Below are 13,871 nucleotides of genomic sequence, written 5' to 3'. Positions count from 1 at the left end.
AACTGATTTAGCTGTAAGCACACATGACTAATCTGGGTTAAAACAATGAGAAAAATAATTTACCTAGCACCTTTCATAATCTCAGAATATCCTAAAAATAAATCTTCACAGCCATATCTATCATTAGCTCTTATGGAATAATGTTATAGTGTCCATACCCCTGGGCTGCAAGGCCTGGGTTCAAGTCCTACCTGCAGCAGAGATGTGTAATAACATCTTTGAACAGGCTTATCAGAAAAATAGGTGAACTGAAAAAATATCAACACATACACAAAGTACCTACACTAATTATTCTGTTTGAAGCCAAAGATCTTGGAATCACCTTGTTTAAAATTCAGTGGCAAAATAAATTTTTCTAAGGTGGCCGTAACAATTTTGATCTATACACAAAATGAAATAAACACCAGCTTCATTCCAAATATAACATCCTACAGCTGATAACGTAAATTGCGCAAGTTACTATGTGGACAGAATTCAATCCTTGCAAGGTTTAAAACATGCACAGAAATGCAAAATACCATGGATATGTCAAAATCAAACAAAGAAAATTAATGGAAGTTTGCTGGTCAGACTGCATCTATGCAGAAAGTGAGAATGAAATCTTTCAGTTCAATAACCTTTAAGCACTGGAAGCGAGAGAACAAGAACGGTTCCCTATTATAAGATGGAAGGCAATTTCTCTTGCCTTTCACCCTATCAGACTTTCCCATTTATACATCCCTACCTCCTCCCATTTCTGTACTTGCCTACTTGCACACCTTTCTTGGAGCTTATCTTCCGTTCTGACAAATAAGTTTTCTCTCTCTCTAGAAATAATCAGTATTTATTGCTGTTATTTAGAATGAAAGGGCTCTGATAAAAATATCTGACAATTACACAGCCAAGTCCTGGTATCAACCACCTCAGGACTCCTGAAGGGTAGTTTCAAACCAATGGCAGCATTATTAATTAAGGCTCCAAGACTTCAATGACTGATTTTGTAGGCAGTCATATATACATTATCAGTGTTGGATTATCGAAAACAAGTTGAAAGATCTTGCAAAGCAGTCACCAAGGTCATACTTTTCATTTCTTTTCCCAATCCAAAAATATTCCTGGTTTTCCAGTACTATAAAGATCTTCAGAATTAGCCTTTTATAAAAGTCTTCTTGATTAAGCTGAAGGATAACCCAACTACTACCTTCAGGAAGAAAACAATGCATCTGCAATGCCTTTGGAATTGTCACATTATAAAGAGAGAGGCGAAAAATTAATCATTCAGTACTAGCTACTTAGTGTGCCAAACATACTTAGGTTTTGGAGTTGGAAGCACAAAACATTTTTAACTTGCAATTCATTATTCCTTTCGGTCAATATGCGTAGGTGCTGATCAGAATTGAATTAAAGTGCAGAAACAAGGATCAGTTATAGCTGGAACTGAAGTACCAAACTGTAGATTTTGTAAACATCTGATAACATTTGTGTTTCCTTTCACCCCCCAACCCCTTGCAAATTTAAAGCAAGTCTTTATTTTATTAAGCTTTCTCAAAGCACACTAACTGCTCATACACATTTTCTTTCCATTTATACACACTAAATTCTCAGTGTACACTAAGACCAATCATTAGTTGTCTCTGATTAATAATGCAAGTTTAAATGTAAAATTTAAGTATGCGATGCTTTTACAAAACATTTCTCAAAAATCATTTCCCTAGACAGTTTTCAGTTATAGGAACATTCTCAAGTATCTTTTGAGTTTTCAGTAGAAATCAAGACTGTCAACTGGTATAAACATCCTTAAATCTAGAGTCTCAGTTTCAACCTACACATTTTTTCCAATGTGTAGCAGTGGTACCTTGTTTATAAACAAATATGGCCAACATTGAAATATTATTTACTGTTTTATGATCCATTATGAAAATAGGTTTCAAGTCATGTAATAAGTGCTCAAACATAACTACGGATTAAAAACAAGATATATCAAGTAAATTAATGAGTTTACATAGGTAATTCCACTAATGAAGACACACAAATGAAAGGCAGGTAAATCTTTTATTTACCAGCTGTACAGCACTACATTAATTAAATGCTTTACCCTAGCTTTCGTAACCCCATTTAAAGAGTATTTTTACATTGTTTCCTCATCAGCTTGACTCCCTTTCCTTCACAAACAGTACAGCTAAATATAAAAAAAAACAAAATCAACCCAGTCAGAGCTAAAAAGGGGGCAGAAAGCAGATTTAATTGCAATTCACCTAGAACAGAAAAAGAATTTCATGTTGAGTCAGCAAATAAAGCTTCTGACATACCCTTGTGGCACAACTTTCTCATATCTGCAACAGCGCAAACCTCTTAAACTTCACATTACTTTATTTTGCAACACAAAGCACATGGATATACTTACTCTTCAAAACTTTGCCTCATCCTAGTTTTAAAGGATTAATTCCATTATGCCCTCTTACAAATACATCAGATACATAATGAAGTTCAGAGAAGCAAAAAAAAAGTTAGGTGGGAGATAGCCAACCTATAGTGGAAATATAAGTAATTAAAATTTACAACATTAAAATCTGCAACTTTAAAGGGATTTGTAGTATGCTGTGAATGTGCTCATTACAATTTGACATTTTCTGCTCTGAACAGCTCAATTTGCAAATTAATTTTTACATGATTCTGCACATATTCACAAACACTGAAGAGTTTGACTCTTTGTGACAAATGTAATTTGTAAACGTCTCAAGCAGTGGTTAAAATGTTACTCTCCTGCACTTTGATACATAATCACTAGAAAAGATTAAAATGTAAAAAACTTATCTACAACAAGCATGACCATTTTTTGAGATGCCCTGTACAAAAAAAAAGGAAAACACACGACGAACAGTGTTACTATGGATGGTCAGTTGTAAAATAATTCACGTGGCTTGAACTTAATTTAACAGTAACACAATGATTTTCAATCAATCAGTGATTTGCATTCTGAGACGCCCTAATGCAGCGGAAGAAACCAAAAGTTGTGTATTATCATTTACAATTGGGTCGCACAAAAACATGACTACGTTCAAAAATTCACAATTCTTTTGTATTTAAAGTTTACTACAAGTCAAATTTCCACCTGCTCAGCTCGAGTATAGCAGTGTGTTATGGTTAAAAATAGCCTATGTTCTTTGCAACATATATATATATCACAACGTTTTGTGCCATTGGGAAACATTCCTCTTATGCAAAAAGAGCTACGGCACAGATACTGTACACAATTTTTTCTTTAAGGGCAGGAACTATTTTACTGCTAGGTGTACATAACATGTACAAAGCATCTCATGGTATTTCATTTTGATTCTGAAAAAAAATTCAGAAAAATTGTATTGGGTATAATTTTTGTAACAAATAAAATAACAATTTCTGATTCATAAATAGCATTCTATGCTATAAAAGGGAACCTAGTCTAAACTCATTTTAGCTTCCTGGATGAGAAATTCTCTAGTATTCAGAAGGTTAAATGGTCTAAATCATTTCATAGAAGCACGTGTCAAAGCAAAAATACATGTAATCTTATTCGCAGGACCACATTATTAGCATGCCTTCCTCCATCACCGGTCCATCATACTAAGGATCATCTCAGGTGTGATGTCTCCGTTTTGAGCCTCAATTCCTGATTGAACTTGCACATCTTCAGCCTCAGGCTCTTTCTTTATTTCAACAATTATGTTTTCAATTGTTGTAGTCCCTGATTCTTGCAACTGTTGAACTGATCCTAAGATGAAAACGTAAAAATATCAATGTTAAATAAATTGAAAAATCAGAAATGCACTTTTAACAGAGCAGGGACTTCTGTGTTGATCAATTATGCTCCTTTCCAACTGAGGACTGGCAAATAAGAAACAAACAACATTAGATTAGGTTCCCTACAGTGTGGAAACAGGCCCTTCGGCCCAACAAGTCCACATTGACCCTCCGAAGAGTAACCCACTCAGACCCATTTCCCTCTGACTAATGCACCTAACACTATGGGCAATTTAACATGGCCAATTCACCTGACCTGCACATCTTTGGACTGTGGGTGGAAACTGGAGCACCCGGAGGAAACCCATGCAGACAGGGGGAGAATGCGCAAATTCCACACAGACAGAGTCACCCGAGGCTGGGATCGAACCTGGGACCCTGGTGCTGTGAGGCAGCAGTGCTAACAACTGAGCCACCATGCCGCCACAAATATCAAATATTTTAGGCTCTCCATAAACATTCTACTTTGCAAGTATCAGACTCGTATTTGATTTAAACCACTTCATGTAATAAGCCTCATGCTCGATACGGAATATGTAGTATGTTTAGTTTATTGGAAGCAAAAACAGAAGTTGCTGGAAAAGCTCAGTAGGTCTGGCAGCATTTGCGAAAAGAAATCAATTAATGTTTCGTGTCTGATGACCCACCCTCAGAATCCTGAGGAAGACTCAATGGACCAGAAACATTATCTCTGCTTTCTCCTCAGATGCTGACAGACCTGCTGAGCTTTTCCAACAATTTGTTTTTGTTTCTGATTTACAGTATCTGTAGTTCTTTCAGTTCTCACTTGCAATTTATTGTATCTATTTCAAGTTAGTCCAAGGCTTTCCAAAGATCAAATTATAATCAATTTGAGGACACCAAAACTTTCAGGGGGATAAAGAAATTAGGATAATAATAGTTGGGGATTGTGACTTCCCCAACAGTATTTATCAAATCCCTATTCAGCCTACTGAGTCCAACCCGACCCTCCGAAAAGCGTCCCACCTGCTAGCTTCTGCCTATAATCCTGCATTTCCCATGGCTAATTCACCTAGCAGGCATATCCATGGATACCATGGGCAATTTAGCTGGGCTAATACACCTAACCTGCACATCTTTGGACTGTGGAGGAACCAGAGCACCCAGAGGAATCCCATGCAGACATATGGTAAATGTGCAAACTCCGCACAGATAGAGGCAGGTCGCTGGTGCTATGACGTAGCAGGGCTAGCCACTGAGCCCCGTGCCACCCATTGCATGGACAAATATTGAAAGGCTGAGAGGTGGCATAAATACCCAGAACTGCTTTTGAACCAGCATGTAACAAGTCCTACAAAGACAGGGGGCAACGCTGAAGCTAATTTTAGGAAATGAAGCCATGCAAGTCGTAGAAGTATTGGTGGGAGAGCATTTTGGGAACAGGGATCCTTTCCCAGTAGTCATGGAAAAGGATAAGACTGGACAAGAATGAAGGTTCTAAACTGACTAAGGCTGATTTTAATATGACAAGACAGAACCTGGACAAAGTGTTCAAGAAGCAGCTGTCTGTAGAAAAAAAAGTCAGCCCACTGGGAATCTTTCAAAAAACAGAAACAGTGAGCATGCAGAGCCCTTAAAGATGAAGGGTGGAAGAGATGCTCACAGAATCTTGGATGCCCAAGGAATGTACAGGAATGGTTGAGGAATAAAACAAACTCCTGTTAAATATTAGGGCTCAAAACATGAATTCCTAGAGTTGTATAGCAAAAGCAGGGGATTAATTTTAAAAATGAGCAAAGTGAAGGGGGACGTGAACACTCTTAGGTAAAACAAAGCATTTTAAGAAGTATATTAGGGTCAAGAAGGAAATCCAGGAAAAGAGTAGAGCCCATTTAGGACCAAACAGACAAACTGTGTGGGGAGTGGCAAGATATACTTTGCATCCATAATCCAGAGAAAGTTATGTATGTATCGAAATCAAGGAAAAAGAACTGTGAAAACATTACAATTCAGAACAAAAAAGGTATTAGCGGTTTTAGTGGGCTTAAAATTGGATGTCTCCTAGCCAGATAAATATATGCCAGGGTACGATGGGAGGCAAGAACGATGAGTGCAGTAGCCCTGACGTTAGTTATCAAACCCTCTGGACACAGTAGAGGTGCCAGAGGACAGAAGGTGAGCTAATGTACTATTATTCAAGAAAAGGTTTGAAAAAAACAGGGAAGTATAGGCCAATTGAGTTTTAGTGGCAAGGGAAACAGGAAAAAAATTGAGGTACAGAATTAATCTCCACTTGAAGAGGCAAGAACTAACCAAGGATAGTTAGGTATGGATTTGTTCGGGGGAGTCATGTCTGACAGGTTTGATTGACATTTCAATGAGGTTACTCAGTGTGTATATGAACTGTAATATAACAATACAGTCTACATGGACTTCAGTAAGACTTCTGACAAGGAAGTCAAGGAAGTTAGAGTCCATGCTGTCAAGGACTTTTTGAATCCATAACTGGCTTTGTGGCAGGAGGCAGAGGGTGAAAGTCAAACATCATTTGAGACTGGAAGCCTGTGCCTAGTGATGTACCATAGCATTCAGTAAGTTTGATAAACTTGCAGAGAACATGAAAATTGGCAGTGTGGTAAATAGGAAGGAGAAAGCCTTAGATTACAGGATGAAATAGGCTGGTCAAACAGGCAGAACAATGAAAATGGAATTTAATTCTGAGAGTGAGGGGTGATGCATTTTGGGAGGACTAACAAAGCAAGGGAGTACTACAGATCCTTGAAGGCAACAGGACAGATGAATAAAGTGGTTCAGAAAGTGTATAGAATATTTGTGTTTATTTGCAGAGGCACTGAATGTCACAGTAGCAAGGTTATGATGGAGTTGTATATAGTGTCGGTTAGGCTGAAGCTGGATTATTGTGTGCAGTTCTGGTCATCATACAAAAGGAAAGATGTGACTGTGACTTGAGGGGGTGAAGAGACTTATTAAGATGTTGCCTGGGCTGAATCATTTCAGCTATGAAGAGAGAGACTAAATAGACTGGGGTTGTTTTCCTTGGAGCATGGAAGGCAGAAGAGAGACCTAACTGAGGTCAACAAAATTATGGAGGCCGTAGAGAAGATAAATAGGAGAAAACGTTTCCCCTTAGTGGAGGAATCAATAAGTAGGGCCATAAATTCAAGCGAAGAGGTGGGAGGTTTAGAGGGGATTTAATTAATAAGCTGTTGATCCAGAAGGTGGTAGATCTCTGGATCTCACTGCCTAAGAGGGTGGTAGAGGCAGTTACCCTCAGGTATTTAAGTAGTACCTGTATTTAGAATCATACTACAGCACATCACCTGTTCAAGGCCACAGGCAAAGCATTTGGAAATGGGACTAGAGTAGATAGGTGCTTGATTACTGATGTGAGACCAATGGGCCAAAGTGGTTTTTGCAGTGCTGTAAAAGTCCAATCCCATAGCAACTAAGGATGGACAATAAAGGCCATGAATGGATTAAAAACAAGCTCTACTACATTTGCCCCTCAGAATTATTACTGTATCAAAATCTAAGCTTGGTCTTTCTATTAAGGATACAGTTATACAATATTCCAATCATGAGAATGGATTACATTATTCTACCAATCATGAACATTTTAAGCTGTTAATTATTCACTGCTACACTAATTTTTAGTTTATATTTTTGCACTTAAACATATTAAAAACAGTATATGGTTCCAGAATCATGGATCAGAATGCTTATTTCACCTGAAACCGCTCAACAGCTGAGATTCCAAACTAACACTGCACAACAGAATCACCCAATAACAAATTAGTTAAAACACAAAGCTTTACAAATCAAAATCAAGTAGAGTTCCATTTCTAGCCCAGCTCAATGGATAATTGCACTGGTTTAAATGAACCAAACAAAGTAGACCCATCTTGATCAGCCATGATATCTGGAACAGCAGTATTGCACTATACTGGGTTTTAGGGACACTATGCTAGCAACAATAAAATGCATAGAATAACATTTAACCATTGTTAAGAATCCTGATATCTGATATTTACTGAAAATACATTGAGCTAGTAGTAAACGCAAGTAGTGATGATCCTACTGTTGCAGTCATGAGATGGACTAAAGGTGCACCTAAAACGGGGACGGGACTTTTGAAAGCCTACAATTTCTAATGTATAAAATGTTACACTACCAGTATTTTTATTGGATTGATTAGCTTTGCCAGGTGGTCTACCCCTTCGCTTTTTGGCTGGTGTTGGTACAGGGATGACTTCTGCAATAGGCTGCTCCTCCTCTTCTTCCTCTTCTTCAGGTTTGCTCACAACAGTCTCATCCTCTTCATCACCATCTAATTCAGGTTCAGCATTATCCTCATCATCTACAAAAATAAATGGAAACACCATTCAGTATCAAAATTTGGCAGTTTACCTACCCAGAATCCAAATCATTATTGTTAATAAGGACAAGCTCATTCATCATACAACAGTTTGTTTTGTTCTTTAATAATCACCACCTCTCTCTCAACGCTTTTCCTAGTCATATGCAGCATGACATTATCATTCACTGTAAGGGGTAGCGGAAATGGTCCCCAAGTACACTTCAATTTTTCACATTAAACAAACAAACAAAGTCATTAACCACATTACGTAAATACTGATCAACATTAAATTATTCAGGGATATCAATCCCACCCCCAAACTTCAATTAAAACAACATAAATGGGTTAACATTGATCACCTGTGAAGCTGATGAGATAAGGAAAGAAATATTGTGGCAAGATTTCATCAGGGAGAATAAAATATGATGATATTTAAGTCAAGCTTTCAAAATAACTTTATTTTTTTATTCATACTGGTTCCTTTTAACTCAATCTCAAAAACTTCTATTGATTGGGTTAATATCCTTACTTCAAGTGTATATCCCCTTTTCAAAAGTGTCAAACAATGCTACACCTATAATTTTCAGAAGCGTTACAATTTATATACTCAAAACATTCTTTCTGGATACATTATCAATCCCATTTGATTTTTAATACATCTCCTTTCACCAATTATGCTCAAAACATCGTTAAAATTTTCTCCAATAACGGTAGTAGGCAATATACTCATAACTGGGTGACGTAACACTACTGTCACCTGGCCACTTTCAGCAACTGCTTCAGACAAGTGAAGACCTGCAGGAGGGCAATAGAACATAATGGAGGAAATGCCATGAGGTAATTCTTCTCCTCACCAAATGCATCTACAATTCACAAAGTGGGACACAGATGAAGTATACACTAAGTCAACAAAAGATGACTGGGTTATTCACATAGTTTAATTCCCATTGTTATTTATCTACTCAATTCTGGTGAATAACCCAGTCTGTCATCATACTCAAGATCTTGATCTTCATTATAATCTGGAATTGCTGTGAGGCTAGTACCCGTTCCTTTAAGTGTATACTGTCCCCATTCTATCTGCCAAAACACTTAATCGAAAATAAATAAAATTTTATCTGTCAGTTGTCTACCCATTCTGCTAGCTGATCAAAATCCTGTTGTAATTTTTGGCATCATCCTTATTTTGGATGATTTGCAACTTTTGAAATCTTAAAATCGATTCCAACGTACAAGTTATGTGTAAGAAAAAGCAATGGGTCTAACAGTAAAGCTTGGAGAACACTACTGTCTATCACCAGAACAATCCCCCAATTTAAAAACCAAGATTAGATGTCCTTCAGCCATTATTTTTAATCCAAGCTGACCAAGACCATCCTATTCCATGAGCCTCAATTTTGATAATGAGCTTTTTGGGGTACTTTGTCAAACCCCTCAAAATCTACATGGACAGCATCCATCATATTCCCTCCAATCAATCTTCTGTTAAGTCATCAAAAAAGTACAAATCGTCTTGGCTTCCTTTAATTAAGTCAACCTGTCCAAAATCACCTCATTCACTTCCCACAGATTCTGCAATAAAGGTGTCCAGCCAAGTAGCTGCTTTAAATACAGGGCTATTAAAAACCAAAAGAATACATTACCACTGTCAGTGGAGTCTCCTTTCTTGGACTGCATTTTCCGTTTCCTCCCACGTCCCTTATTCTTCTTCCGCTCTACAGCATCTCCTTCTTCACCTCCTGGCCCACTACAATTCTCAGCATGTTTTGTCATTGTATTCTGCAGAATACATAGCAAAGGTAAAACACTTATGTAGAAAATGCTTACATGGCAAGATACTCAAAATATTAAGAAAATACTGCGAGTGTTGAAAATCCGAAATAAAAGCATAATATTTTGGAAACGTTCAGCCAGGAAACATCCTTGGATAAAGAAATTAAGTTACATTTTCAGCTGATTGTGTTACATGGCTTTTTTAACTTTGTGAAATAAAGTAAATAACCAAACAGATTTACGGTACTTTTTGCAAGGTTTGCGAAGGTTTGTAGCTCAGGTTGAGGTTTAGGGTGTAGGTTTGCTATCCAGACGTTTCATTACCTGGCTAGGTAACATCAGTGGCAACCTCAAAGTGAAGCGAAGCTATTGTCTCCTGCTTTCTATTTACATGTTTGTCCTGGAAAGGGGTTCCTGGGGTTGGTGGTGATGTCATTTCCTGTTCATTTTCGGAGGGATTGATGGATGGTATCGAGATCTGTGTGTTTGTTTATGGCGTTGTGGTTGGAGTGCCAGGCCTCTAGGAATTCTCTGCCATGCCTTTGCTTAGCCTGTCCCAGGATAGATGTGTAGTCTCAGTCGAAATGGTGGTTTGTTTTCATCCGTGTGTAGGGCTACGAGGGAGATAGGGTTGTGTCTTTTTGTGGCTAGCTGGTGTTCATGTATCCTGGTGGCTAACTTTCTTCCTGTTTGTCCTATGTAGTGTTTGTGGCAGTCCTTGCATGGGATTTTGTAGACGACGTTGGTTTTGTCCATGGGTTGTACTGGGTCATTTAAGTTTGTTAGTTTTTGTTTGAGAGTGTTGGTGGGTTTGTGTGCTACTAGGATTGAGGGGTCTTAGTAGTCTGGCTGTCATTTCTGAAACTTCTTTGATGTATGGTAAGGTGGTTAGGGTTTCTGGCTGTGTTTGGTCTGCTTGTCGTGGTTTGTTCTTGAGGAATTTGCGCACTGTATTTTTTGAGTATCCGTGCTTCTTGAATACGTTGTATAGGTGGTTCTCCTCTGTTTTCCGAAGTTCGTTGTCTGTGCTGCAGTGTGTGGTGGCTCGTTGGAATAGTGTTCTGATACAGCTTCGTTTGTGTGTTGGGATGGTTGCTGGTGTAGTGAAGTATTTGGTCAGTGTTTGTCGGTTTTCTGTATACGCAGGTTTGTAGTTCTCCGTTGTCCTTTCTTTCGACTGTGACGTCCAGGAATGCGAGTTTGTTGTCGGCTTCTTCCTCCTTGGTGAACTTTATGCCTGAGGGTGTTATCGATGATGTTAAATGTCTCTATCTTGTTTTGTTTTGTGATGACAAAGGTGTCATCTACGTAGCAGACCCAGATTTTTGGTTTGATGGTTGGTAGGGCTGTTTTTCTAGTCTTTGCATTACCGCTTCTGCTATGAATCCTGATAGCGGAGATCCCATGGGTGTGACGTTGGTTTATTTGTATATTATGTTGTTGAAGGTGGAGTGGGTGGTGAGGCACAGGTCCACTAGCTTCATGATGTTTTCGTTGGTAATGTGATTGATGGTGGTTGGGGTGTGTGTGATGGTCTCTTCTAAAAGTGTGGTAAGTGTTTTCTTTGGCAGGTCGATGTTGATGGAGGTGAACAGTGCTGTTATGTCGAATGAGATCATTGTTTCGTCTTCCTCTATTTTGGTGTTTTTGGTAATTTTTAGGAATTCCTGGGTGGCGTGGATGGAGTGCTGTGAGTCTTCTACTAAGTATTTCAGTCTTGCGTGTAGTTCTTTGGCCAGTCTGTAAATTGGCGTTCTGGGTAGTGAGACCATGGGCAAACAGCGAGCAAACCTACACCCTAAAGATTTATGGTACCTTCACAAAACTGAGTGACCAATAAACAACTTTTATAAACCAGAATAAAATATCAGGATACTGTTCACACTATCAAACTCAGAACGCATTTCTCAGAGGCAGTTTCTCAAAATCACCTCTATCTTCACTGTGACTTTGCTATTCTTTGTGGTTTATACTAAAAATCACAAATGCCAAGATTGGCTTTGTGGCAAGTAATCCATCACAGCAGCAGACAAGAACACGCAATTTCTGTCTCTTGCTTCCAACTCCAACTATTTGTGAAATCCGCAGCTATGTAGAAGGCGTTGGTGATGGCAGCGGTGGAGGGGGGTGGACTTCCCTTTCTAATTTATTTAGTGGTTGTTATGTAATGATAATCTAAATTCTCAAGTTATTTTTGACCAAAAGGAAACATTTCTGTTAAATTTGAAGTGATGTAATGAATATTCACAATTTCAAAATATTAAAATTCTACACTTCCAATAAATGTCAATTCTTTCAGTTTAAGTTTATATAAGGATACTGAAAATGTCCTTTTTGGAACAAACACGCATTTAATATGCTTATACTCATCTTTAAATGTCTCGACAAACATGCCTCTTCCCCACCCTTACAACCCTGAAGAACTATGACAATTTTTCGATCCTCCAACCACAGTCTTTTACACACATCTTCCTTCTCTGTAACAACTGTATAAATGACTTCAGCTGCCGAGGTCCCAGTTTCTGCAAGTTCCCGTCAGTCTTTCTATATTCTTCTTTTCCAAGTCTCCTAAAATAATTGTCTTTGATTTTTTGTTACAATGTCTCAAATATTTTAAGACATTTTCAAAATTAAAGGCCAAATTAAAAGGATAAATCCAAGTTTGTACCATCAAATAATAAGCAGTTTCATCCAAACATAAAATAACGTACCTTACGAGTGAATGCTTTGCCACATTTTGTGCATACAAAAGTGGCAGGAATAAAATTAGGATCATGGTAGCGCTTGAAGTGCATGTCCAATAGTTGTTTCTGCCGAAACGTCTTGTCACACTGGCTACAGGAATAAGGCTTCTCTCCAGTATGAGTTCGCTTGTGCATCACCATGTGACGTTCCTTCATTGAGAAAAGAGAAAACAAACATTATCAAAGACATAGCAAGGAATGAAGCAAATAGTCAAAATTTAGGTGATGAAGCAATTACTTTTGGTACCTATCATGAAACCCCACTCAATGGATTTGATTTGATCAAAATCACATCAAGACATCTTATTACAATATTTAAAACTCCCACTTTCCAAACACCATTATACCTAAATTAATGCAACTCCCATTTCTGCCATAAAACTCATGATAACCTACTGAAGTGATTAAAGTATTTCTTTATCTTTCTCCCTCCATAAAACCCAATATGCTTAAAACTCAGCCACACCTTTTCAATTCAGTAACAAATCCCACATACACGTACCCTTTACCATGCCAATTTTACTCATTTAGTTTCAATTTAAAAATAACCAGCAGCACCTCTTTAGTGTTAAACAGATAAAGGTTAGCTCATTACACAACTATCACTAAAAGCTAAGTAAAAATGAAAAAGGACATTAGTTTAAAAGAAACCTATACAAAGATTAACTCTATAAGATCCTTCTAATGGATAAAGTTAGTTCGGCCTCTGAGATAGATTCAAGACGTTGAATTTTAAAACTACCATTTTGCAGAGTGAAGGGATGAAAACTTAAGTAAAGATTTATCAGCTGTAGTGTACTGGTTGGAGATATTCTGGCAACATACGGAATTCCAAACAACTTGAAAAAGGAAGTAGCTTCTTGTTTCTCATGGTGCTGCTGTTACAGTATTTGAAGATTGCCTGGATATGTGGCAGAATAGCAGATGAATTCTATGCTTGATGATGCATTCCTACTAGAGTTCTTCTCAGCAGCTTTGCTCACAGTTCAGCTGATACATCAAAACTTCTGCTATCCCTGAATAACTGAATCAATCATCGTTCCATATTAGGTACTGGATTGGGCAAACCTCAGACGCAGACCGTAGTCTGTCTTGGTCAGTGGCTTCGATTACCCTTACTGTCAGATTAAGATGAGCTAGGAAGAGCAAATCACACTTTAAGGAAACCATCGAGTTTTGTTTACCCTGGGAAATAGTTGTTGAAATTCAAAATGTCTTGAGATTTCTTCCCAAGCATATAAGCATAGATGCTGTAC

The 13,871-nt window shown here is 37.9% G+C and overlaps 1 protein-coding gene across 1 annotated transcript in view; it reads right to left on the bottom strand.

Moving 5' to 3' along the window:
* Window positions 1-2,012: 2,012 nt before the first annotated feature.
* ctcf (CCCTC-binding factor (zinc finger protein)) overlaps window positions 2,013-13,871 on the bottom strand; it is a 41,425-nt gene continuing 29,566 nt past the window's right edge. The window contains exons 8-11 of the mRNA XM_043707054.2: window positions 12,583-12,765; window positions 9,742-9,877; window positions 7,913-8,098; window positions 2,013-3,730 (exon numbers count right to left, since the gene is read on the bottom strand). Coding sequence (XP_043562989.2) covers window positions 3,567-3,730; window positions 7,913-8,098; window positions 9,742-9,877; window positions 12,583-12,765 — 669 coding nt within the window. The 3' untranslated portion in view covers window positions 2,013-3,566. The remainder of the gene's footprint in view (window positions 3,731-7,912; window positions 8,099-9,741; window positions 9,878-12,582; window positions 12,766-13,871) is intronic.

Source organism: Chiloscyllium plagiosum, unplaced genomic scaffold (genome assembly GCF_037043375.1).
Source record: "Chiloscyllium plagiosum isolate Xiang-an unplaced genomic scaffold, Cpla_swu_hap1 HiC_scaffold_17, whole genome shotgun sequence".
In the NCBI taxonomy this organism is placed as follows: domain Eukaryota; kingdom Metazoa; phylum Chordata; class Chondrichthyes; order Orectolobiformes; family Hemiscylliidae; genus Chiloscyllium; species Chiloscyllium plagiosum.
This window is presented reverse-complemented; position numbering and strand designations above follow the sequence as displayed.